At 41.1% G+C, this 23,939-nt stretch overlaps 2 protein-coding genes across 2 annotated transcripts in view; both read left to right on the top strand.

Annotated features, from left to right (window-relative positions):
- The window catches only part of LOC311247224 (COP9 signalosome complex subunit 2-like), a 57,954-nt gene extending 34,836 nt beyond the window's left edge, over window positions 1-23,118 (top strand). Inside the window, exons 9-13 of the mRNA XM_084337560.1 lie at window positions 7,924-7,976; window positions 15,020-15,117; window positions 15,239-15,321; window positions 15,758-15,816; window positions 22,272-23,118. Coding sequence (XP_084193686.1) covers window positions 7,924-7,976; window positions 15,020-15,117; window positions 15,239-15,321; window positions 15,758-15,816; window positions 22,272-22,416 — 438 coding nt within the window. The 3' untranslated portion in view covers window positions 22,417-23,118. The remainder of the gene's footprint in view (window positions 1-7,923; window positions 7,977-15,019; window positions 15,118-15,238; window positions 15,322-15,757; window positions 15,817-22,271) is intronic.
- A 434-nt stretch (window positions 23,119-23,552) lies between these two features.
- secisbp2l (SECIS binding protein 2-like) overlaps window positions 23,553-23,939 on the top strand; it is a 45,525-nt gene continuing 45,138 nt past the window's right edge. The window contains 1 exon segment of the mRNA XM_084337693.1: window positions 23,553-23,742. Within this exon segment, the coding sequence (XP_084193819.1) occupies window positions 23,722-23,742 (21 nt within the window). The 5' untranslated portion in view covers window positions 23,553-23,721.

The raw sequence follows: 23,939 nt of genomic DNA, 5'->3' as shown, positions 1-23,939 counted from the left end.
TAGTGTACCATCCATCTGCGACGCAAGAGTGGACACGGAGTAATGTTAATGTTATGTGTCGAGTTCATACTACACTACACGTATGAACTCGACATACCGTTAACGTTACTCCTTTTCCATGAAGTGTTTAATTAGCAGCAATCTGTTCTGTTGTTGAACATTTAACGTTAAAGGCCAACTTGCAGGTTGTATTTTTGTTCAATAAACAATGTGACTAGGCCAACTCTGACTTTCATGAAGAGGGATCGAAATTGACCCAGTTTTAGCGTTTTTATCAAACATTTTGTCGACCAAACCACAAGCTCCACGCACATGCATATTTTAATCCATGGATCAATAACGTGCGTGTGTCATCTTAATGCTGACGTCACATCAGGTGCAGGGCAGTGAGGGGCTCGGAGAGTCACACACAGCTAGTGGCAGGAGCCTTGCTACTACTAGCCGAGGAGTGATGAATGAAAATGTATCTGTTTCACTAACACTATTGCTCCGTGATCATAGCCATTCATCTCTAAAGTGAACCACTATTTGTAAAAGCCACAACCACGTTACCATATTTGTAATAATGTAAATCATTGTCATTGTACATATTGTGTATATAACGTTAGTAGCTAGCTAAGTTAGCTAACGTAGCTTAGCTTAGCTTGGTAGCCAGAATTCTCGAAACTCATAACCATGCCCGATTTAAAATGGTTCTCTCCTCTTTGTATACCTTTGTCTTCAAGTATTCTGCCAAGGAACTTATGGACAAGACAATAGTAGTAGTTATAAGGTGTTTGAGCTTGTAACGTTAGTTAGCTCATAGCTATCGTGACTGATGCACCAAGTGGGGCTAAAGGGTCTACTATCGTATCAACATGCCGGGGCGTGTAGCTTGCTAGCCGGCATGATGTGTGTGCAGTGCTTTGCCCCACAGGTCTGAGAAGAGGACCTGCACATTTGACTCGTTCCCCAAACTCTTTTGCATGGCCCGATTTAAAATGGTTCACGACAGTAGACATAATGCTAACGTTAGCAGGAGCCATATAGCCATAAGCCAGTAGTACTATGGCCCGGACGGGCATACGGCATAAGTTTCCTGAAGTGACGTCATGGCCGTGCTAGCGTCTGATAAGCTTTTTGATTCGCTCCGTGCATGTTATTCGTTTTAACCCTTTCTGAGTGTCATTTCCGGCGTCAAATGGGAAAAAAAATATTAAATTAGATACCAATGATGTAAACTATCCATAATTGCAGAGTAGGGTTTAACCTGCAAGTTGGCCTTTTTTTTTTTACTTACATTTTTATTTAACACTTATGTACATACAACATAACATTTATATTGACATCCATAACATGACATACATATATGGGTACTTTCCTGAAATTAAAATTAAACACATCATAAAACAACACTGTTCAACAGACCTAAATAATAAAGTACAAAAATCATAAAATACTTGTCATACCCAACATAAATAATAATAGAAAAAAAAACTAACTGAAGCAAAGGTGTGTGACACGGGTTCAGAGACCCCCCTTGAGCTTCTTTCCTCCTTTATCCTTCGCCCTCTTGTGTTGTATTTGGTTCCTCCTCTGTGATGTCGTTTTCGTTCCCCTTGAAATCCTCCCACTTTCCCCATCTTTCTCCAAATTTCTCTTCCTGTAATCTCAGCATGTGTGTTATCCTTTCCATATCCTATATCTCTTCCACTATTCCTACCCATTGTGCTATTGTCGGTGGGTCTTCTTTGTACCACAGTCTTGTTATTGCTTTTCTGGCCGCTATCAACATTATTTTTATTAAATATGTGTCCCCCCCTTGTATTCCCTCGTGTGTCAGGTCTCCTAAGTAAAGCACCAGTCCTGTTTGTGGTAACCTGTATCCTAATATTCTGATCATTGCCTCCCCTATCTCCTCCCAATACCCCTTCAGCTTCTGACATCCCCAGAATATGTGCGTGTGATTTGCCCCCTCCTTCCCACACATCCTCCAGCATGCTCTTTGTGTTGGTGCATATTTTCCCTTCAGCTCTGGGGTTATAAAGAATCTGATTATGTTTTTCCATCCAAACTCTTTCCATATCCTCGATCCTGTTGTTGAATGTTGCACCTCGCATATGTTCCCCCATTCCTTCCCTGTTATTTCTATCTCTAGTTCTCTCTCCCATTTCTCCCTTATGTAATCGGTTGTGTGTCCCTTGCTGTTCATTATAGCCCGGTATATTGCTGATATTACTCTTCCTTGTCCCCCTTTGTATGCCCATACTATCATCTTGATTATTCCATTCTGTTCTTCGTCTTTGGCCCCCCTTATTTCTTTGTTGTAGTAGTCTCTAACCTGTAGATATCTTAAGTGGTCCCTGTTTTCTAGTCCAAATTTCTCCTTTAATTTTTGTAGTGTCTGCATTTCCCCCTTCTCTCTCATTTTGCATATCGCTGTTGCCCCCCCCCCCCCCCCCCCCCCCTATCCCACCTTCTGAATCCATGGTCTAACCTCCCTGGTTTGAATCTCTTGTCATGTGCTACCCATCTCAGAACCCCTGACTGCTTCTCCAATTTGTGTGTTTTTACTACTCTGTTCCATATGGTCAAGGTGCATTTGGTGATTGGATCTAATAGTCCCTCTTTTTCTTTAAATAGTTCCCTATCTCCCACCAGAGCTTGTACCTTGTATCCCTCCCCTTCTTTTTCAATGTCTTTCCATCTTGCCTCATATCTGTCGTTACACTAGCACGTCACTGCTCTCAGTTGTGCTGCATAGTAATAATCTTGTAGGCTGGGTACTGCCATCCCTCCCTCTTCCTTTGGTAGTTGTAGTGTTTTATATCTGACCCGTGGTCTTCTCCCCGCCCATATGAACCTCGATATCAGTCTGTCCCACTCGCAAGTTGGCCTTTAAGTTAACTTAGGTATCCGACGCACTTCCGGCGAGGACAGGAAGCCGCCATGAAACCATTGTAGTCTTTTAGTCTTAACTAAAAGATTTTAACAAAATAAAAAGCAGCAGCACTATTGGATAACTGAGTCATGTTTGCTATGTATTTCTTTCTTTAGGGGAGTAGGACATTTGTTTCACAGTTTTAGCATGATGTTTTATAGATGGCTAGGTTAAACACCGGTTTTAGTTTTTAAGAGGGGGGGTTTGATTTGATTTGATTGAAGTTTATTTCAAGTATGCAACACAACAAACAAACATCAAGTACAGATATAGCCTTAAGCCGTTCAAATAATAAATGTATACATAAATAAATAGTTACAATATATAATTTAATAATCTAAATCTAATCTAATATATAATATAAAAAAACGAAAGGCTAAAATGCTAAATATAGGGGGGGGGGGGCAGGTGGCGCACGGAGATTACGTTCGTCACCAACACCGGGAGGCACTAGGATTCGCCTGTTCGAATCCAGCTCCCGGCGTTGCTATCAGCTTGGCTGGCCCCTCGCACTGATACAATTGGCCGTATCAGAGTCAGAGGGTGGGAAAGCTGAAGGGTGGGTCCTGGGCGTTGTGGACAGCGACCCCTACAGTTCGGTCGGGGCGCCTGCTCAGCGAGGGTTGGATCTGAGGAGAGATAGTGTGGCCTCCCACACGCTACACTCTCCCCGGTGAGAACCTGCGCGGCCAGGTTGGCCTGCCCCAGGCTGCACATGCGTCGGAGGAAAGCATGTGACAGTCTCCGGTCTCCCGAACCAACAGTAGGGGAAAGTACGCAACAACCAGGAAGGGTGGGATGGGAGAAAAATCGGGAAAAAGGAGGGGAAGAAAGATAATAAAAAAAAAAAAAAAATGCTAAATATATAATCTAAGAATCTAATAATCTAAATCTAATATATAATATAAAAATGCTAAATGCATGAGTCTTTTGTCTTTAATGTTATCTTGCAAACTCAAATACTGTCTTGGTAAGCCTCATAATGAATTGTTTGGGGAAAAAAGGAAAAACATTGTGATGTGTGTCGTGTATCGCCGAAAGGTCAGAAAATATCGTGATGTCATATTTAGGCCATATCGCCCAGCCCTAGTTGAAAGGGCTATAATAAATCATTACGGTAGCGATAGGCAGAAAATCACGGAGCGACAGTAAAAAGCAGCTTGCATAGCAGAAGCAGGAAGTAGATTTAGTCATGCATTCACACATTTTTACTGAATGTAAATACATTTGAAATATAGTGGTTGGGCAGTCAGCTTAGCAGCCCCTTATTAGGGGTTAACTGATTAACACTCTGACTGCCAGAATTGCGCACCCCCATCAGCGTCTTTCGGATTATCGTTAAAAATGCACTTAAATAGATGATAATATAACAGCAACAGCTAATAAGCATATTATAATTAAGCATTACATCACGTGCAGGAGTGGATTGTGAAAATTAGACCATGCCTAGGGGTGGTCGTTAGACCCCCCTAGGCATGGTCTAATTTTCACAATCCACTCCTGCGCATGATGTAATGCTTTTATACAACTGGCACATTCATCCAACCTTATTTCTATACAATAAACACATTAATTGAAGATTTATTGAAAAAACCATCCGCCAGAAAAAGTAGTTTCCAAAAAAGAAAAAAAGAGAAGTTGCCTCCATGTGGAAGCAGCTCGGAAGTGCATCCAACTGTTCTCAGTAGGACATCCAACAAACTAACACATCCAACTGTCTCTCAACTAAGACATCCAACAAACTAACACATCCAACTATCTTTCAACTAAGACATCCAACAAACTAACACATCCAACTGTCTTTCAACTAAGACATCCAACAAACTAACACATCCAACGTTTCTTTAGTTTTTAACCTACTTTCTATAGAACTTCATTCTTAGATGCTTTTATAGAAAGTAGGTAAAACAAATTAAAAAGGTTTTCTTTGCCCTATAGGGAAAAAAAAGTTTTCTTTGTTTTTTTTTTAAAAACCTACTTTCTATAGAAGCAGATTGAAAAGTAGGTAAAAAAATTGCAATCAATCAATTCGCACGATTTTTATTTTGTTCCACAATGACTCATGACCCATCAATTACATCATCCAACATTGTTTAAAGAACTAAGACATTCGTCCGTGACAGAATCGGTTTTTATTTAGTCGTTATGACGCTATCAACGTATCCATTTGTAAAGATTATCGTCCGCCATCTTGTTTTTTCCTACAAAGTCGCACGGCGGAGTGATAGTAATTCGGTTGTGGGCGGGTCCTGGGACCAAGAGCGTGGGATTATGGAAAAATAAATACGTGTAAATTGACTGTTTCAGCCAATCAGAATCGAGAAATTTGCATGCCGTTGTATAATATGCTGCATACAGTCTTTTCTTGAAAAACACAACTTAATCAAATCAATTTCAATACTTTAATTTGTAGGTTTATGAAGATCTTCCTATGAAGAAATAAAAGATGGGCAGCTTTGCCTAGTATGGGTCGCCGACTCGCAAATGATGAGGCACGATCAGGGAATGTAGACGCATGCACACGTCGCGAAAACGATTACCGTACTTTTCGGACTATAAGCCGCGGCTTTTTTCCCCATTTTTCGACCCTGCGGCTTATATAACGGTGCGGCTTATATGTGACTCGACGTGACCAAACTCGAAAGTGTAAACATCTAAATATTGCTTTTTTGACTGCATTGAAATGTTATTTATCTGTTCCCTTATTTGCTAAACTTAATACAACTTGTAAATGAGTTAATGCTCGTTATTTGTCCGACAGTATTGTGTCCCAATGCTAATTACATATGGTAATTAAACATTAAAACACCTGCGGCTTATAGTCCAGTGCGGCTTATATATGTACACATCATTCAATTTAGCTGCTGCGGCTTATAGTCCGGTGCGGCTTATAGTGCGAAAAGTACGGTAGGCGTGATTTGGGAATGCAGGCACACACACACACACACAGAGAGGGGGATGGGGTTGTGGGAGAACAAAGACAGATAAAAAGAGCATAGATGAATGACTGAGTTGCAAAATAGCATGGGATTGTGTGATGTATGATTTATACCTGCCCTAGGACATGTGTAACTATGGAGACTGTATGATATGAATGTTTTTGTAATAAGAAAACAAACATTGGATCAGCTTGAAACGTTTCTTGGCATTGCGATAAGGGCCTGGTTACATTGACCGTCTATTACATTGTCTGTCTGTCTATGTCTGTTTTGAATTCATTTTCAATGAGTAGTATCCATTTGTTGGGCAGGGTTGATGCTGTGTCCATCTCTGCCAGACTTGTGCTTTGACGCAAAGGTTTGGAGAGGGTGAACTTTTGGAACTGACGGATATATTACCATCCACAAAGCAGTTTTTTCTGCAAAGGCATGATTAAGTTAGGTTCTAATTTAAAAATAAACCAACGGACAGAAATACCTTCTGTCTGTTTTCTCTGTTTTTGTAATAGATCAATGTGGCTGGGCCCTAAATCTGCTTAAAAAATAATAATAAAAAATGTCTACTTCCAGAGACGTGTGTATTTTATCCAGTTTGCTTGATCCAGCTGAACATCTGCCTGGGAAATGGCTTTTCCATGGCATAACAAAAGGAGTGAAATTGGGGAATTCATACAAATAGTAATTATTTACTTTAGCTCTGTTCTTTAGTTTTCTGCCGCATGTTCCAATACATCAGTATTAACACATTGAGTGCCACGCCCCTTCCGGGAAGTGCATCTGGCCTTGCCGTCCATTAACCCCATGTAAACGCTCACCTTGTTTGTAGAGCTAAACCTATATTTTATATTATAGCTATGGGTCTAATAACACCGTCGATTGTCAGTGAGTTGCTTCCAGTCAACGTGCAAAAAAAAAAAAAAAAAACTTTTTTCATCCGTACATTTCCGTTTTATACCGTTTTGAATATGAATATATTTTGGGTGCTTCTGAGTAATTCCAGGAAAAAGATGTTATAATAGCGTTTTATTTTTCGCCTGATTATCGAATCTTCCTGAAATCAATGCTAGATTATCATTATTATGTCTCCTCGTGCATACATGAAATGCCCCCCCCCCCCCCCCTCCTGCACCCAACGGTAAACAGCCACACACAGCACACACAGATAGCTTCAATCACGGGAGAAAGAAATATCAGATCAACGCAAGATTGGATATATAGAGTCCTTACCTGGTCTCTGATGTGATGCAAAAAAAAGAATCCAATTATCTGATCGCCATTCCAGTTATCCAGAGCGATCCTGTCTCCGACGTTATTGGGCATTGCACATGAACGGGCGGGCGGGGTCAGTTGTCCAAGCCATCCCTACAAGCGTGTCTTTTGCCGGAGTGTTTAGTACCCGCCCCCACGCCGCAGCTCGGTAGAGAAAAGAAACTACGTCTTTTCGAATGGAGTGCAATAGGGGCCGAAGGTGTTAGAGGGTGGTATAAGACCATCTGCCAGCTCAGACACATTCAGTACAGCATGCACAAGGTGCCCTGCTGAATTATAGCGAATAAAATAAATACAGTGAGAAAAACGTAGATCTACGTTTCCGGCACTCGTCGGGCGACAGAAACGTAGTTCTACGTTAACGGCAACCAAAGGGTTAACGTTATTTATTTTATTCATATTTTAAGTAGACTTATCAGTGCCAAGAAACGTTTCAAGCCAATCCAGTGTTTTGTATTACAAAATATCATACGGTCTCCATAATAAAGTATAGTATTAAATACAGCTGGTGCAACCGGCTATAACCTTATTTAATAGGTTGGTGAATATTAAATGAGTCAGTTGTTTGTAGCCACTTTGCCTGTGCTACTCTGTTAGTATGTATGTGCTTGTGGTTTTTATGTTCCTGCATATTAGACCTAACAACATTTCTGGCAATACATAGTCACATGTAGTTTTATTTTTGTACTGGGTGTAGGTGTCACTCTGGTATTGCATCTGTTATAATTATATCCAGAGCAACATCAAACTAAGTTGTAATGTAATGGATTAACTGTCGTTGTTTTTCTTTCAAAGGCCAAACCATATAAAAATGACCCCGAGATCCTAGCGATGACAAACCTAGTGAGGTAAGTATCCATTCACATGTTAATTGTGTGTACTTGATTGTTTTTTGTGACCAAATCTTTATTAATAATTTTACCATTAAGAAAGGTTAGTCCATTTCAAGCATTTGTATATAACATAATATAAAGAGAAAATAAATACATATATATATATATATATATATATATATATATATATATATATGTGTGTGTGTGTGTGTGTATATTAGGGATGTGAACGAGTGTTTTGCTAGTCACCATGTCGGAGGCATATCGACAAGTCATAGTTTTTTTTTTTTTTTTTAAGATTCTGATGTAGACCTATCGAATTAAAAAACACACTATGTTATATTAGGCTTAAAATGTATCTCAATGTGAGGTTATTTTCCCAGATAGGCCTATTTATTTTCCCATATCAGATATTTAATTAGCTTTTTCCAAACTCACCGTCATTCCAATAGACTGTGTCTGCGCTGTTCTTTCAGCACCACAACTGCATGGAGATTAATGTTCACTGTTGTGTTCTGTATAACAGTATGCGGCTATATTCAACCGTTGTGTCTGACCGTCTACGTCTATTTTTAATTCCTGCTCAATGAGGACTATCCGGTTGTTGGACAGCGTTAATATTGTGTCTCTGCCTGATTTGTGTCCGCTTTGATGGGCAGAGGTTTGGAGAGAGTGAATTGACGGATACGTTACCATCTGCAAAGCTGTTGTTTCTGCAAAGGCACGATTACATTAGGTTCTAATAAACCAAAGGACAGTAATACCTTCCGTCAAATTTATATCTGTTCATTGACGAATCGATAGTTGCATACTGTTTGCGGCCTAGTTGCATATTCATTATGCAGCGCAATCTTCAATCCACAAGGTACAGGCTTTTCCATTCATTATCATAGGGGAGCACCTAGTGGTGACAGGCGGAACAGCACTCCATTACAGTGCTCCGTAAAATGAGTAAACTTCCCTTGTTATTTCAATAGTTCATCAAATTAAAAACTACACTATCCCATTTGGAAAATAGTACTGTTAGTTTTCATTTCATTTTGAACGTTTTGAATAGGCTATTTTGTCAAACAGTAACATTTTGAATAGGCAATTTTGGCAAATGGTAACGTTTTGATAGGCCATTACAAGAAACGGGATTCCTGATTAATACTATTATTGTCGACATGGAGAACACGTTGAAAGTCAGTAATTTAATATATATATACATACACTAAAAGTATACAGGCCTACCTTCCCTTTACTACCCCCCAACACTAGGGATGGGTACCGAATTCGGTACTTTTGAGGTACCGAACCGAAACACGTCGGTACTACCGAGTATCGAATCAAGTGAGAGACATAAAAAAAAAAAAAAACTTTTTTTTTTTACTTTTTTTTTTTTGTTTTTTACTTTTTTTTTTTCATGTCAACGTTCACACGCACAATATATGCTTACCTAGGATTTTACTTGATTCAACAACAAAGCAGTCGGAGCAATGACAAGCCGAAAACTGTCGAAATTGTAGTTATTTGAAGTTTGGATTTTTTTTTACGACTGAGGTAGGTAAATTAAATTTCTTGAGACTAAAGTACCGAAAAAAGGTACCGTTGGGTACCGGTATCGATTCACAGGTACCGGTATCGGTTCAAATGTGAAAGGTACCCATCCCTACCCAACACCATATGTCACCCCTGTCTGCCATTATTACAAAGAAAACCATCATGGTGTTTCTTAAAAAATAACATGGTCATCTTTTCCCTGCCACCATGGAGGTAGTGACATAAAAACCATCGATACACCACAGTTCTACCATGGATCTTCATGGTACAACCTAAATACAAAACAATACATGATGTCACCCACCATGTCGGTACCATGGCAATTCATTTACACAATGGCCGATACCATGGCAAAACAAACATTTCTATCAAACTACCATGATACCTCTCCCACCCAAAACCATCCTTATTGGTTCCATTATAAACGTAGCAGAAGTACCACAAGCCGCACAAAGGAAACACAATATTCCCACTTTATAAATATTGTAATATTCAATTTTACCATACCCATATTCTGTAAGTTTACCAACACATGTCTTGATGAATACATAACTAAAGGAGACTAAATTATATATACATTTTCACTTTTTCCACAGCATTGATAAGCATTTCTGTGGATTGCTTTTTAGCACCATTTGCTCTTGCAATTGACAATTCTGAGCCTAAAACATTGAGAAAGGATATTTGATCATTTATTAAAGATTCTCTCTACATGTATTTTTAACACCCCCCCCCCCCCCACACTCATGCCTTCCCCCAAGCCAGTTAACTTTTTATTTTTCCACATACGGTTTGCCAAAAATTTGTTTCACCACAACACTTCTTAGCTTACACAATCTTGTTATGACTAAGAGATTCGCTGAAAATGTTTTTGTTTTCATGCCTAAATCACTCACTTATTCGTTACCATTTGAAGTTGACAACATTTTCTTGGTGTTAAATCAAATCTGTATCAATTTGTAGTGAATCAACTGATGATTGTAATTGTGAGAAGTTATGGAAATGTTTCCATAACATTTCAGATCTATGTTCCATATTGTTGTAATCTCCAAATAAGTGTCTGATGCGTGTTGAAATTTTTATAAATACAGTATAAGACTCAAATCATTTGGGGGGATTTGCAGTCACCATTTCAACTAATGGGTGCATAGGAAGATTATTCTTGAATAAAAAAGAATGAGGACCCAGGCAGGTTGTAAGCATATTTAAGTTCTTGAGTGCCTTACTGTTGTCCGAAAGAATGTTGATACCACATTTTTGCCATTGCTGAAAAACAATAGGTTTATGTCCTATAAGCAAAAGATTATTTCTGAATATTAGAGTGTTCATATGCCATAAATTGTGCCATTTAAATAATTGTTCTGCATATTTCCATATTCGGACAGCATGCATGAGCAACAATAGTCAATACAATATTCTTTTTTTTTTATCCACTTTTTCTCCCATTTTTCTATATTTTTCTCCCATCCCAATTTCGTATCATCCAATTCAACCCTCCCCTGTCACGAACGCTGTTTCTTGCCTCCCACAAGCCGGCTGCAATGTGGACTAAGTCATACATAGCACAAGTCCCCTCCGGTACTTGAGGTAACAGCAGTCGCATCTTTTCACCTGCGCAGCTCGATCTCTCAGTGTCGAGGAGTAACGCGTGGGAGGCTCACGCTGCCCCCGACACTTCCTGATTCTACTGCGCAGGCGCACCAACCGACTTGTAGGAGTCGCTTGTTCACAACGTTCGATCCCCACCCTTCAGTTTTCCCTCCCCGTAATACGGCCAATGTGTATTACTGCGGACGACCAGCCAAACTGAAAAACAATGTGGAGAGCTGGATTCGAACACGCGAATCCTAGCGTCTCCACACTGGTGGCGAGTGCCTTAGACCACTACACCACCTAGCCGCCTCAGTCAATACAATATTCATGAGACAGAGAAGGCCAAGGGTATCTCTCAGGAGATACGATCTTGTGTTCAATCCCCAGGGTACTCCACATTTCATACACATCCATTATCTTACTCACCGTGGTCGGAGTTCTGGCCCATTCCCGAGCGAATCCGGAAGCTTCAGACAGGCCGTGAATGGGGTCACGAGGCATACAAAGTGTCAGTCCACACCATAACATGCAGGCAAAGGTTTTAACGACTTACAACACAAAACCTCGACTTGATGTATTTCCTATGTTTGATTCATGTTGGAACGCAGCCCAGCACCTTCCAAGTCACACTGGGACTAGTTCCAACACACCGCGTCACACTGGGACTAGTTCCAACACACCGCGTCACACTCGGACTAGTTCGTCGCTCTGAAGCATAGGAAATACACAAGGCCCATGGTTTTGTGTTGTGGATGGTTAAAACCTTTGCCTGCATATTATGGGATGGACCCCGTCAGAAGCCCCTCAGTTCACTCGAAACCGGGCCAGAACTCTGACCACGGGACTTGGTGAGTAAGGTAATGGCATTGCATCAACTGGACTACTAGCAAGTGTTCCATGCTACTGCCGCACTACCAAACCGTTAACCCTTTCACTGTGACAATACAGAAGGTTAACCCTTTAACTGCCACACAACAGCAGGTTAACCCTTTACTATCACACTACAGACCGTCTGTAGGGTGATAGTAAAGGGTTAACCTTCTGTAGTGGTAATGAAAGGGTTAATGTCCACAAGGGTGGCTACAAGGCTCATTCTGCTAGTGGCTTTGGTAAGTCTGATCACGCGGCCATTTTCCTTTCACCAAAGTACAAGCAAAGAATCAAGAGCACTCCTGTAGTCTCGCGAGAGGTGCAGAAATGGGATTTGACGTCAGAGGAGACGCTCCAGGCTGCGTTTGAGTGCACAGACTGGAGCGTGTTCCGCGACACAGATAACATTAATGTCTACACGGAGACAGTGCTGGACTATGTTCGTACTTTGGTGGAAGAAACAATCCCCACTACCACAATTAGAGTTTACCCAAATCAAAAACCCTGGGTAGACAAATCCGTCCGTGAAGCTCTGAGAGCGCGCACCAAAGCATACAACGACGGACTAGTGGCAGGCAACATGAATGACCACAAGGTGGCGCGCTACAACGTAAGGAGGACAGTGACAGAGGCCAAACGGCGCTACAGGGATAAAATTGAACTCCAGTTTGAACAGGCTGACTCTAGAGCTATGTGGCAGGGGCTCAAAACGATGACAGACTACAAAGGCGCCTCCCTCAAACTGAACAGTGACATCTCCTTAGCAAATGACCTCAATACCTTCTATGCGAGGTTTGATGCTGGTAATAACAACACCAGCCCACAAGCCACGGCAATGGGGGGGGGGGGGGGGGGTCTGCTGCTGATGGAGACTCAGTGTTCAGGGTAACAGAGCATGAGGTGAGGCGGACCTTTAAAAAAGTGAATATCAGGAAGGCAGCAGGACCGGACGGCATCCCCGGCCGCGTCCTAAAAGTCTGTGCCGACCAACTGGCCCCGGTATTCACTGACATATTTAACCTGTCCTTAGAACAGGCTGTCATCCCCACCTGCCTGAAGAAGTCCACTATTATCCCTGTACCCAAAAAATCCAAGCCTGCTTGCCTCAACGACTACCGCCCTGTAGCTCTCACCTCCATAGCCATGAAGTGCTTTGAGAAGCTAGTAAAGGGCTACATCTGCTCCTCCCTCCCCATCAACATGGACCCCCTGCAATTTGCATACCGCCCCAACAGGTCCACGGAGGACGCCATAGCCCATGTGCTGCACACAGCAGCATCACACCTGGACAAGAGGAAGGGGAACTATGTGAGAATGCTATTCATCGACTACAGCTCGGCATTCAATACCATAGTCCCCTCCATACTCATAGCCAAGCTCAGGGACCTGGGCTTGAACTATGACCTCTGCCAGTGGGTCTTGGACTTCCTGACGGGCAGACCCCAGGTGGTGAGAGCAGGCAACTGCACCTCCTCATCCATCACCCTCAACATAGGGGCCCCCCAGGGCTGTGTTCTGAGTCCCCTCCTCTACTCCCTGTACACACACGACTGTGTGGCTCAGCGGAGTAGCAATACAATCATCAAATTTGCTGACGACACAGTGGTGGTGGGCCTGATCTCTGCCAACGACGAGAGGGCCTACCTGGAAGAGGTCAAGGTCCTGGCGGGATGGTGCCAGGAAAACAGCCTCTCCCTGAACGTCAGCAAAACAAAGGAGATGATTGTGGACTTCAGGAGGTCGGGGGTCAAGGACTACAGCCCCCTCAGCATCGACGGGGCACCGGTTGAGAGAGTCAACAGCTTTAAGTACCTCGGAGCCTACATATCCGAGGACTTGACATGGACCACACACATTGACAGTGTTGTGAAGAAGGCACGACAACGCCTCTACTTCCTCAGGCGCCTAAGGAAGTTCCAAGTCAGTCAGAATATCCTTAAGAACTTCTACTCATGTACAATAGAGAGCATCCTGACTGGCAACATCACCTCCTGGTTTGGGAATAGCACTGCACAAGACCGAAGTAGACTACAAAGAGTGACACGTTCAGCCGAACGCACAATTGGAGGGGGGCTCCCCACCCTCCAGAACATTTACAACAAGCGGTGCAGGGGCAAGGCTAAGAGAATCATTAAAGACTCCAGTCACCCGAACAACTGCCTCTTTGAACTGCTGCGGTCAGGCAAGCGATACCGGAGTCTCAAGGCGAGCACAGAAAGACTCAGAAGAAGCTTCTATCCCCAGGCCATCAGGCTGCTAAACGAACAATGAACACTACACAACAACAACCATCAAACGCACATAGCACACACATCCACACGCACACACTCACTTTAAACAAACACACTGTAGCACCCACTCCACACACTTTATAGCACACACTCACTTTAAACAAACACACTGTAGCACCCACTCCCCACACTTTATATTTATTGATGAAGGATTGCACTACAACTCGTACACCTTACTGTAAATTGTACCTAAATTGTACCTCATCCCATTTCTTCTTTGCACTATATAGTATTGTACATTAGTACACTGCATAGTATTGTATATTATATGGTAACTCAGTTATGTCTATTCTGCATCGAACATTGTACATATGTCTATACTGAACACTGTGACTTCATTTTCTACTTCTAAATTACATGCTATACTATGTTATTTGATACTATCTTGTCTAGCACAGTCTCTGGAGCGTAACAGTAAGAAGCATTTTGTATGAAAGTATTCTGTACTTCTGTATGACAACTATTAAAGAAACTTGAACTTGAAATCCATCTATCTCTTTAAGCCTTTGTTAGTATTTTCTCTCTCTCTCTCCATTGTCACCCTCAGGCCTCTCTTTGCCTTCTGTTTCCTGATCTGCATCACACTCGCAAGCCAAAAACAGGCACTGTCTGTAATACCCCGGTTTCCTAGAATGGAGTGTTGACACAGAGAAGGCTAATATTTGGAAATGTGTTTGGGATCCACCGGGGTGATATTTTGTTAGGGGTTGTTGCAAAAACACAATGTATATAGATTATAACAACATGTATTTTTCTTCCCAGCTCCTACCAGAACAATGACATCACCGAATTTGAGATAATCTTGAAAACGAATCACAGTAACATCATGGACGACCCGTTCATCAGAGAGCACATCGAAGGTGGGCGTGGCTCCCGTCCGTAGCACTGCGCTCAAAATGCTCATGTTTGAAAGACTTTGGCACAGTGTGTAATTACAATGTTGGCCTCACGTTGGTTACTGACTGTGTTCTTCTGTTTCAGAGCTCCTGCGTAACATTAGAACTCAAGTACTTATTAAACTCATCAAACCATACACAAGAATACACATCCCTTTTATATCTAAGGTAAGCTCAGATAATGCATTTCCCCCTTACTGTAGATTACATTTTTTATATATACCATGTTATATAAAAACGATGTATATATACCATGTATGTAAGGTAATCATTTGCGATTGTGCGGCTATTTCTGTTTTTAATGGTTAACTAAATGTAACAGTTGTTCTGCTGTACTGGTCAGACAGTAATGTAAAAAAGCAACTATAGCTCTACAATTCTGTGCATGTAAAATGTGAAGCTATTGATATTGAAAGAGTAATGTCTCTAGGACTAAATAATAAATCAACATTTAAAAAGCAACGTGAACTTACAACTACACACTAAAAAAACATGTAGAAGGCCATATTGCGAATGCGATATCTGTCAAAAGAACCACAATACTGTAGGCCTAATGTATTGTGTCCATTCTGCCATAAATGTCTCCTTTCCACTTTTGTTCCAGGAATTGAACATCGATGTGTGTGATGTAGAGAGCTTGCTGGTGCAGTGTATATTGGACAAGTAAGTTTCTCTCTCACACACCTGCTGTGGAGTGAAGTCAACACAGAGGGAAAGCTTATAAATGCATTCCATTTACTCATTGGCCCTCAGAGCAATCAGGAGGCATAAGTTTACAACTTCTGTAGGATATTAATTGTTATCCCTACTTGTATCAGCCATGGCCTAATGGACTCATTGAGTCTCCCCAGCATTATAACATAGTTTAAAGGACAGGTTCACTTTCTTTTGAACCCAGGCTCTATTTAAACACTGTCTGGCATGATGTTTTCACTGATCGCTTTAGTATTGAAAGACTTAGCACTGTGCTGCATCCTCTCACCAGGCTCCAATCCAATGGGGCAAGTGTTTTAGCCTTCGAAAACCATGATTGGTGTCCTTTTCTAAAATAGGAAACTCGCAGTATAATCAGATGTCTTTGTATTTTCTGCTCCGGAAATGGTTGCAAACTGTACATTGTATCAAAAGCTATAATGAGTTTCATAGGCTAGTTACACACATAATTGGGCAACTTACTAAGGAAAGTCACAAGATGGCCTATGAAACTCATGTTTGATACTGATGGGGAATAATCTAGTTAAGCCTAAATAGATCATTCACAGAGGCAGACAACAGAATCTTTGGTGGAGTTTTAATGAAACATCATGTTGCAGCATGGAGAGATAGAGTACAGCAAATAATGCATATAGTCTAGAGATGGAAACATGGGTCCACCTACATGGTCTGGATCTTCTTTCGCCACCTGTTTTTTTCTTAATCCTTGAAGTGTATTTTAAGATTTTAACAGGTAACAGGTTGAAATAATGTCCCATGGGGTTTATTTGTAATCCTTTATTACACCTATCCTGAACGAAAACCTGAAAAAGAAAACGGCATAACTTTTGAAGTTAACAAAACATTTCCCCAAACAATACTGACCCAAGGAATTCAGTAAAATTGTTATTTTTAAGATTCAAACACATCTTGATTCTATTTCAGGACAAGAAAATGCAAAAAAAGCTGAAAATGTTTAGATCACATCTCTATTTTCCCACTTTACTCAAATGTGATCATGAGATCAATTTGAGGTTAATATTGGAAATACAATGTTAATAAAGATTGTATCATGCTGTTATGCCCTAAATATTGTAGATTTTGTGTAAACGAGGCCAAAAGTGGAAGACTAATGTGAAAAGACTGACTAATTCATCCTACATAGACAAATTAACACATTTTCCTATACAATTTGAAATCCAGTGAAATATGTTTTTTTAAGGTTCAAACAAAGTACTATTACAGTACATCTTCTCTGTTGGCACAACATTAAAACCTAAACTACTAATCATCATCATCATCATCATCAAAGAGATCGTCAAAGTCTATCCAATCTATATCCTCATCACACTCGTACTCTCCATCCTCCTCATCCACTTTGTTTTGCATAATCTGCCTCCTTATTAACACATTGGGCGCCAGCAACGAGAAATCTCGTTGTTGGCCGCCATGCGTTGAGTGCCAATGACGAGAAATCTCGTTATTTAATCGTTATTTATTTTATTAGCGATATCCATTCATTTTTCATCCATCCAGCCTCACGTTATCATTGGGACTGGCTCTGACCTCGAAAAGGGTAAATACCACCCCCTATCGTCTCCCGGATGGTATTGCACCCATTGGATTGGAGTCAATGGAAATGCATGAGAAAAAAAAACTTGATTCCACATTTTACTTCTGAGCCATGTAACCTGAGACTATTGCATTCATTGAGGCAACCGAAAGCAGCGTGTCTGTTTCGAGGTCTAACGTTGGATCAATAAACACGATCGATATTTGGAATGGCGATCAGGAATTGGAATAATCTTTTTGCAGAACATCTGATCTGAGGTAAGGAATCTATTTGACCAGTATTGGGTTTTTTCACAGCGTTCACAACGTGTCCCCTATGTGTGTATACGACGTTAGCGCTGACCAGGTCATGGATAATCGATTTTTCAGCCCGCTTCTCTAGCGTGCATAAGTACACATACTATCGATAATCTAGCGTTTATTTGAAAACGATGAATAAATAGGCCGAAAAATGACAACGTGTTTTGTGTATTCCACTAAAGAGCTATTATCGCAGATTTTTCTGGAATCACTAGAAATCTTAAACTATACTCTTATTCAAAACGGTATCAAACGGAAATGTACTGATGAAAAAACAATCAGTTTCGTACATGTTGACTTCAAGCAAGTCATTGATAAGTGACTGTTGTATTAGACACATAGCCATAATTTAAGATATAGTTTATGCGTTCGCAAATATCCCCGTCCTCTCATTGACTAAAGCGCTGGCACTCAAGCGATAAATAGCGCACCCCCTGCTGGCAATCAAAGTGTTAAGAGCTTCTTGCTCTTCTGACTCCGCTTTCTGGGCCAGTACCTCAACAAGAGAAGGAGGGAGGATGGGTCCAATCGTCCAGACAGGCTCTAACACCCCCTCATCCATCATCTTCTCCCAGCCCATATCCTGATCATAGGGTTTGGGCATCTCAAATATTGGCTGGTCTGCTCTTTTGTAGCAGGCAACTCTGAAGTTGACTCACTGTACATGTGGGATGAGACAGACAGGTGTTCAAGGTTTACTTTGGATCTGGATATGCCTATCAACCTCAACCGAGAACTCATGCATTACCCTCTCTCGCCTCATGCACTTGGCTCTTTGCACTTTTTTGCCAAGACAAACGATGATGATCCTCCTCTACCAGCATGACCAACCTCTCTATATACTGATGATCCTCCTCTACCATGTCAGCATGACCAACCTCTCCATATACTGATGATCCTCCTCTACCATGTCAGCATGACCAACCTCTCTCTGATGATCCTCCTCTACCATGTTAGCATGACCAACTTCTATATACTGATGATGATCCTCTACCATGTCAGCATGACCAACCTCTATATACTGATGATCCACCTCTACCATGTCAGCATGACCAACCTCTATATACTGATGATCCTCCTACCAGCATGACCAACCTCTATATACTGATGATCCTCCTCTACCATGTCAGCATGACCAACCTCTATATACTGATGATCCTCCTCTACCATGGCTGATGATCCTCTACCATGTCAGCATGACCAACCTCTCTATATACTGATGATCCTCCTCTACCATGTCAGCATGACCAACCTCTCTATACTGATGATCCTCCTCTACCATGTCAGCATGACCAACCTCTCTATACTGATGATCCTCCTCTACCATGTCAGCATGACCAACCTCTGATGATCCTCTACCATGTCAGCATGACCAACCTCTATATACTGATGATCCTCCTCTACCATGTCAGCATGACCAACCTCTATATACTGATGATCCTCCTCTACCATGTCAGCATGACCAACCTCTCCATATACTGATGATCCTCCTCTACCATGTCAGCATGACCAACCTATATATACTGATGATCCTCTACCATGTCAGCATGACCAACCTCTCTATATACTGATGATCCTCCTCTACCATGTCAGCATGACCAACCTCTCTATACTGATGATCCTCCTCTACCATGTCAGCATGACCAACCTCTCTATACTGATGATCCTCCTCTACCATGTCAGCATGACCAACCTCTGATGATCCTCTACCATGTCAGCATGACCAACCTCTATATACTGATGATCCTCCTCTACCATGCCAGCAGGATCAACCTCTCCATATACCTCGACCACAGCACTGGCATGCATCGCAAGCTGATAGATGTGTCTGAACTGGCTGAGTCTCTGGGCCCTGAGTACTGCAGCACTCTGCTGGGATACTATGTATTTTCTGGGGAAGACTGTACCAGCGCCTTCAAAGGCAAGGGAAAGGTGAATCCATTTAAGAAGTTGCAGAAGAACCCTAGGTTCCAGAAGGCTTTCAGTCAGCTTGGTGCATTATGGCTGGTGACAGATGAGCTCCAACAGGAGATGGAGTCCTTCACTTGCATTATGTATGGCCATGGTTGGATGAAGTCAGTTGATGCTGTGCAGGCCAAGATGCTGCAGAAAATGGTGGGTCTTGATAAAGTCCTGGATGCAAAATCCAAAGTAGACCTTGAACGCCTGCCTCCTCCCAAGGTCTGTCTCATCCCACATGTACAGCGAGTCAACGAGTTGCCTGCTACAAAAGAGCAGACCAGCCAATATTTGAGATGCCCAAACCCTATGATCAGGATATGCGCTGGGAGAAGATGATGGATGAGGGGGTGTTAGAGCCTGTCTGGACGATTGGACCCATCCTCCCTCCTTCTCTTGTTGAGGTACTGGCCCAGAAAGCGGAGTCAGAAGAGCAAGAAGCTCTTAATAAGGAGGCAGATTATGCAAAACATAAAGTGGATGAGGAGGATGGAGAGTACGAGTGTGATGAGGATGGAGATTGGAGAGATAGACTTTGACGATCTCTTTGATGATGATGATGATGATTAGTAGTTTAGGTTTTAATGTTGTGCCAACAGAGAAGATGTACTGTAATAGTACTTTGTTTGAACCTTAACAAAACATATTTCACTGGATTTCAAATTGTATAGGAAAATGTGTTCATTTGTCTATGTAGGACGAATTTTCTTTTCACATTAGTCTTCCACTTTTGGCCTTGTTTACACAATCTACAATATTTACGGCATAACCGCATAATACAATCTTTATTAACATTGTATTTCCAATATAAACCTCATTGATCTCATCTGATGGACTACATTTGAGTAAAGTGGGAAAATAGAGATGTGATCTAAATATATTCAGCTTTTTTTTGCATTTTCTTGTCCTGAAATAGAATCAAGATGTTTGAATCTTAAAAATAACATTTTACTGAATTCCTTGGGTCAATATTGTTTGGGGAAATGTTTTTATTTGTCTGTTAACTTAAAAATGTATGCTGTTTTCTTTTTCTTTTTTTCAGGTTTTCGTTCAGGATAGGTGTAATAAAGGGTTAAAAATAAACCCCATGGGACATTATTTCAACCCGTTACCTGTTAAAATCTTAAAATAGACACTTCAAGTATTAAGAAAAAACATGGTGGCGGAAAAAAATCCATCTAGACTAATAAAATGTTTCCATCTAGACCAGGGGTCTCAAACTCAATTTACCTGGGGGGGCCGCTGGAGGTAGAGTCTGGGTGAGTCTGGGCCGCATCAAATATTATATTATATGATTTTTTGTGTGTGCAAAATCAACTCTGCCTCTCTTTGTTAACTACAACAAGCAATGCTATTTGTTATTTAAGATGTGTTCATAGTGCTGCTTTTATAAAGCCTCAAATGATGGCTTACAATATTTCATGAAAGCAAAGTATTTTGTTTGTCTAAGATTTAAAAACTTTACAGCACGGACAAAGTTGAACAAATTGCTGTACAAGTCCCACAACATAAAAAAAAAACATTTAAATATATATTAATTTTTTTTTTTTATTTTTTTATAACTTTGATGTCAAGTAGGGGGCCGCAAAATATCATCCAGCGGGCCGCAAGTGGCCTGCGTGCCGCGAGTTTGAGACCCCTGATCTAGACTAATAACCTTGGATCTCTAGAATGGTGAGCTAAGGAGTAGGAGTAGACAAAACGAAGTGGGTGCTTTGTACAGCTATGGGGTTAGTAACATAGAGGAGAGGTGAGAATGAGAACATAACAGAGTGCATGAGAAATATGGGGTACAGAGTATGAGGCATACAGTATGGGGTAAGTGACGTAGATAGAAGGCAAAAGAGCACTGTTTGGTATTGCACTTGGTTTACATTTTTGTTTTGGTCTGATGTATGGGTTGGAGTTGAGTGGGGATAGGGGAGGGGTTGCTATGATGTTACAATGACTATGTAACATCAACCCATCTATCTACACTCATTACATACACATGCACACACTCACTTTAAACAAACACTTACCTTAACACTCACTTTAGACACTTTAAAAACTACATCATATTTATCTATTTATTAAAGAGATTTGCACTACATCCATACCTCATTTTGCATCTTGACTTTTTAAAGTGTTTGTACCTCACTGTCTGCATTTTGTACCTCATTGTCTGCATTTTTTTTTTTACTTCATTGTACTTTAGTTTGTATATTTGTATAGAGTTGGGACTTATTCCTCTTTTACTTAATTTTTTTTACTGTATGAAGCACATTCTCAGGGAATCATACAGAACCAAGCATTTCACTGTAATGTACATATAGCTACTTTATACGTGACAAATAAAAGCAAACTTGAAACTATTGTTGGCCACATCTCACGCTCTGCCAAGAGAGGTCTGGAGAAATCCACAGTATAAGAAGTTACTATACAGTACTTCAACCCACAAATTAGGCCAAAACAAAAAAATGTATACAAAGTACAATACCATGTAGGGCTTTTTTAACTAGCGGTCACTGTTTGATGGCATTACAGAGTCTACCTTTTAATGGGGGACTTGTCTTGTGTTAAGCTCTGATCACCATTTCTTCTTGTCGTTGTAGCACAATCCAGGGCCGCATCGATCAAGTGAACCAGCTGCTGGAACTGGACTACCAGAAGAGAGGAGGGGCTCGCTACACAGCTTTAGACAAATGGACAAATCAACTCAATTCACTCAACCAAGCTATCGTTAGCAAACTCACATGATTGACATATAAACAAAGAGACAAATAAAATGCCACGTTTTAATGTATCCTCATGCGACTGTGCTTTTCCCATGTAGACAATATGAGATACACAGCACAGAGGTTCTAAGACTAAGAGTCACAGTATCTTCTGATGTCTATGATGCAACTTCAGGGGGAAGTGCTGTAGTATTCAAACGATCAGTTAAACACGCTCCCTCCCTCTGCAGGTGGAGCCTGCCTCCATTCATGTATAAACAACCAATCCCGTCATCTTACCCGTCTCCCATTTCACCATTCATCTTGCATCCCACCACCACCCCATACTCCACCCTAAATCAAGGGAGTAACTTACTAATTAAAATTGGAGGGGGGTTTCAGCTCAACCTAGGGTTGACACCACCCTCCAGATCCACAGGTCTCCACACACCTTGGTTAACGGCCACAGGTTGACAACACCCTTTCGGGGCGTACCAGCGCGACATGGGCTTCAACAGCCTCAGTTGATAACTAAAAGCTCAAACTCGTGAACAAGAAGATAAAACCCACAACAAGAACATTGCATTGCACACTCCTGTGTGGAGGATAACATTGACACTGATCTCTGCTCTTGATTGGCAGACCTTTTCACATGTTTTTACAAGATGTCCATGATGTGTGTGAAATATTGCACACTAATTGATGTACATTGTTGCTTTGTTGGAAACTTAATAAATACTTGTTGCTCATAATATGAAAAGCATTCGCCTTTTAATAACTTCAATGTTTGAACTGATGTAAGATGTAAGTGACGAATAGAATATTGCCATTGTTGTTACAACTGAATTTAGTTTGGAGCATCACCACGCATACAAGCATACTGAATATAGCATAGTCAATAATAATTATAATAATATAGTATCAATGTCCTCAATAATAATAATATACCATCCATGTCCCAAGTGCAATAGTGCATGTACAACTAAAGCAGTTACATAAAAAAAAAAAAATCTAATTATAATAATAATAATATATAATGCATTATACTGTATGTTATTAATAGTGCTTGAGTACTTTACCCCCCTTCCAATACTTTTTCGTAGAGAACAACCAGTCAGCTTTCAGCTCGTGTGAACCTATAGGGCTTCCGTCCCAGATGACTCTCACAGTAACTGACAGCAGAGCAGAGCCACCAGCGCAGCAGCAACAAGCGGCTCCGGTAGGAACTGGGTGTGTTATCAATACGAATGGCTCAATATTTACAATGAAGAAAATAAAAACATCCACACCCTGACGTCCACGCTATAGCTGTGTGGGCAAGGTTTTTGTCGCGGCATCAGTGACTGACATGGATGCTAGTGATAACAAGGTAACGTTAACCCGTTTTCTTGCAGTTATTATGGCAATGTTTTCCCCTGGCTGTAGGGCTACAGTTGTGTCGAGCCGAGGCCCTGAATACTGGGGAGGATGTTAGCGATGACATGGTTAGTGGCTCACTAAATAACATTAACAAATATTCGAAATTCGACAGCTAAATGTAACGTCGGGCATTTGTGTGGTTAGTTA

Source organism: Notolepis coatsorum (genome assembly GCF_963971535.1).
Source record: "Notolepis coatsorum genome assembly, chromosome: 20".
Lineage (NCBI taxonomy): Eukaryota > Metazoa > Chordata > Actinopteri > Aulopiformes > Paralepididae > Notolepis > Notolepis coatsorum.
Note: the sequence above shows the minus strand (reverse complement) of the source record. Positions and strands in the feature narration are given on the sequence as shown.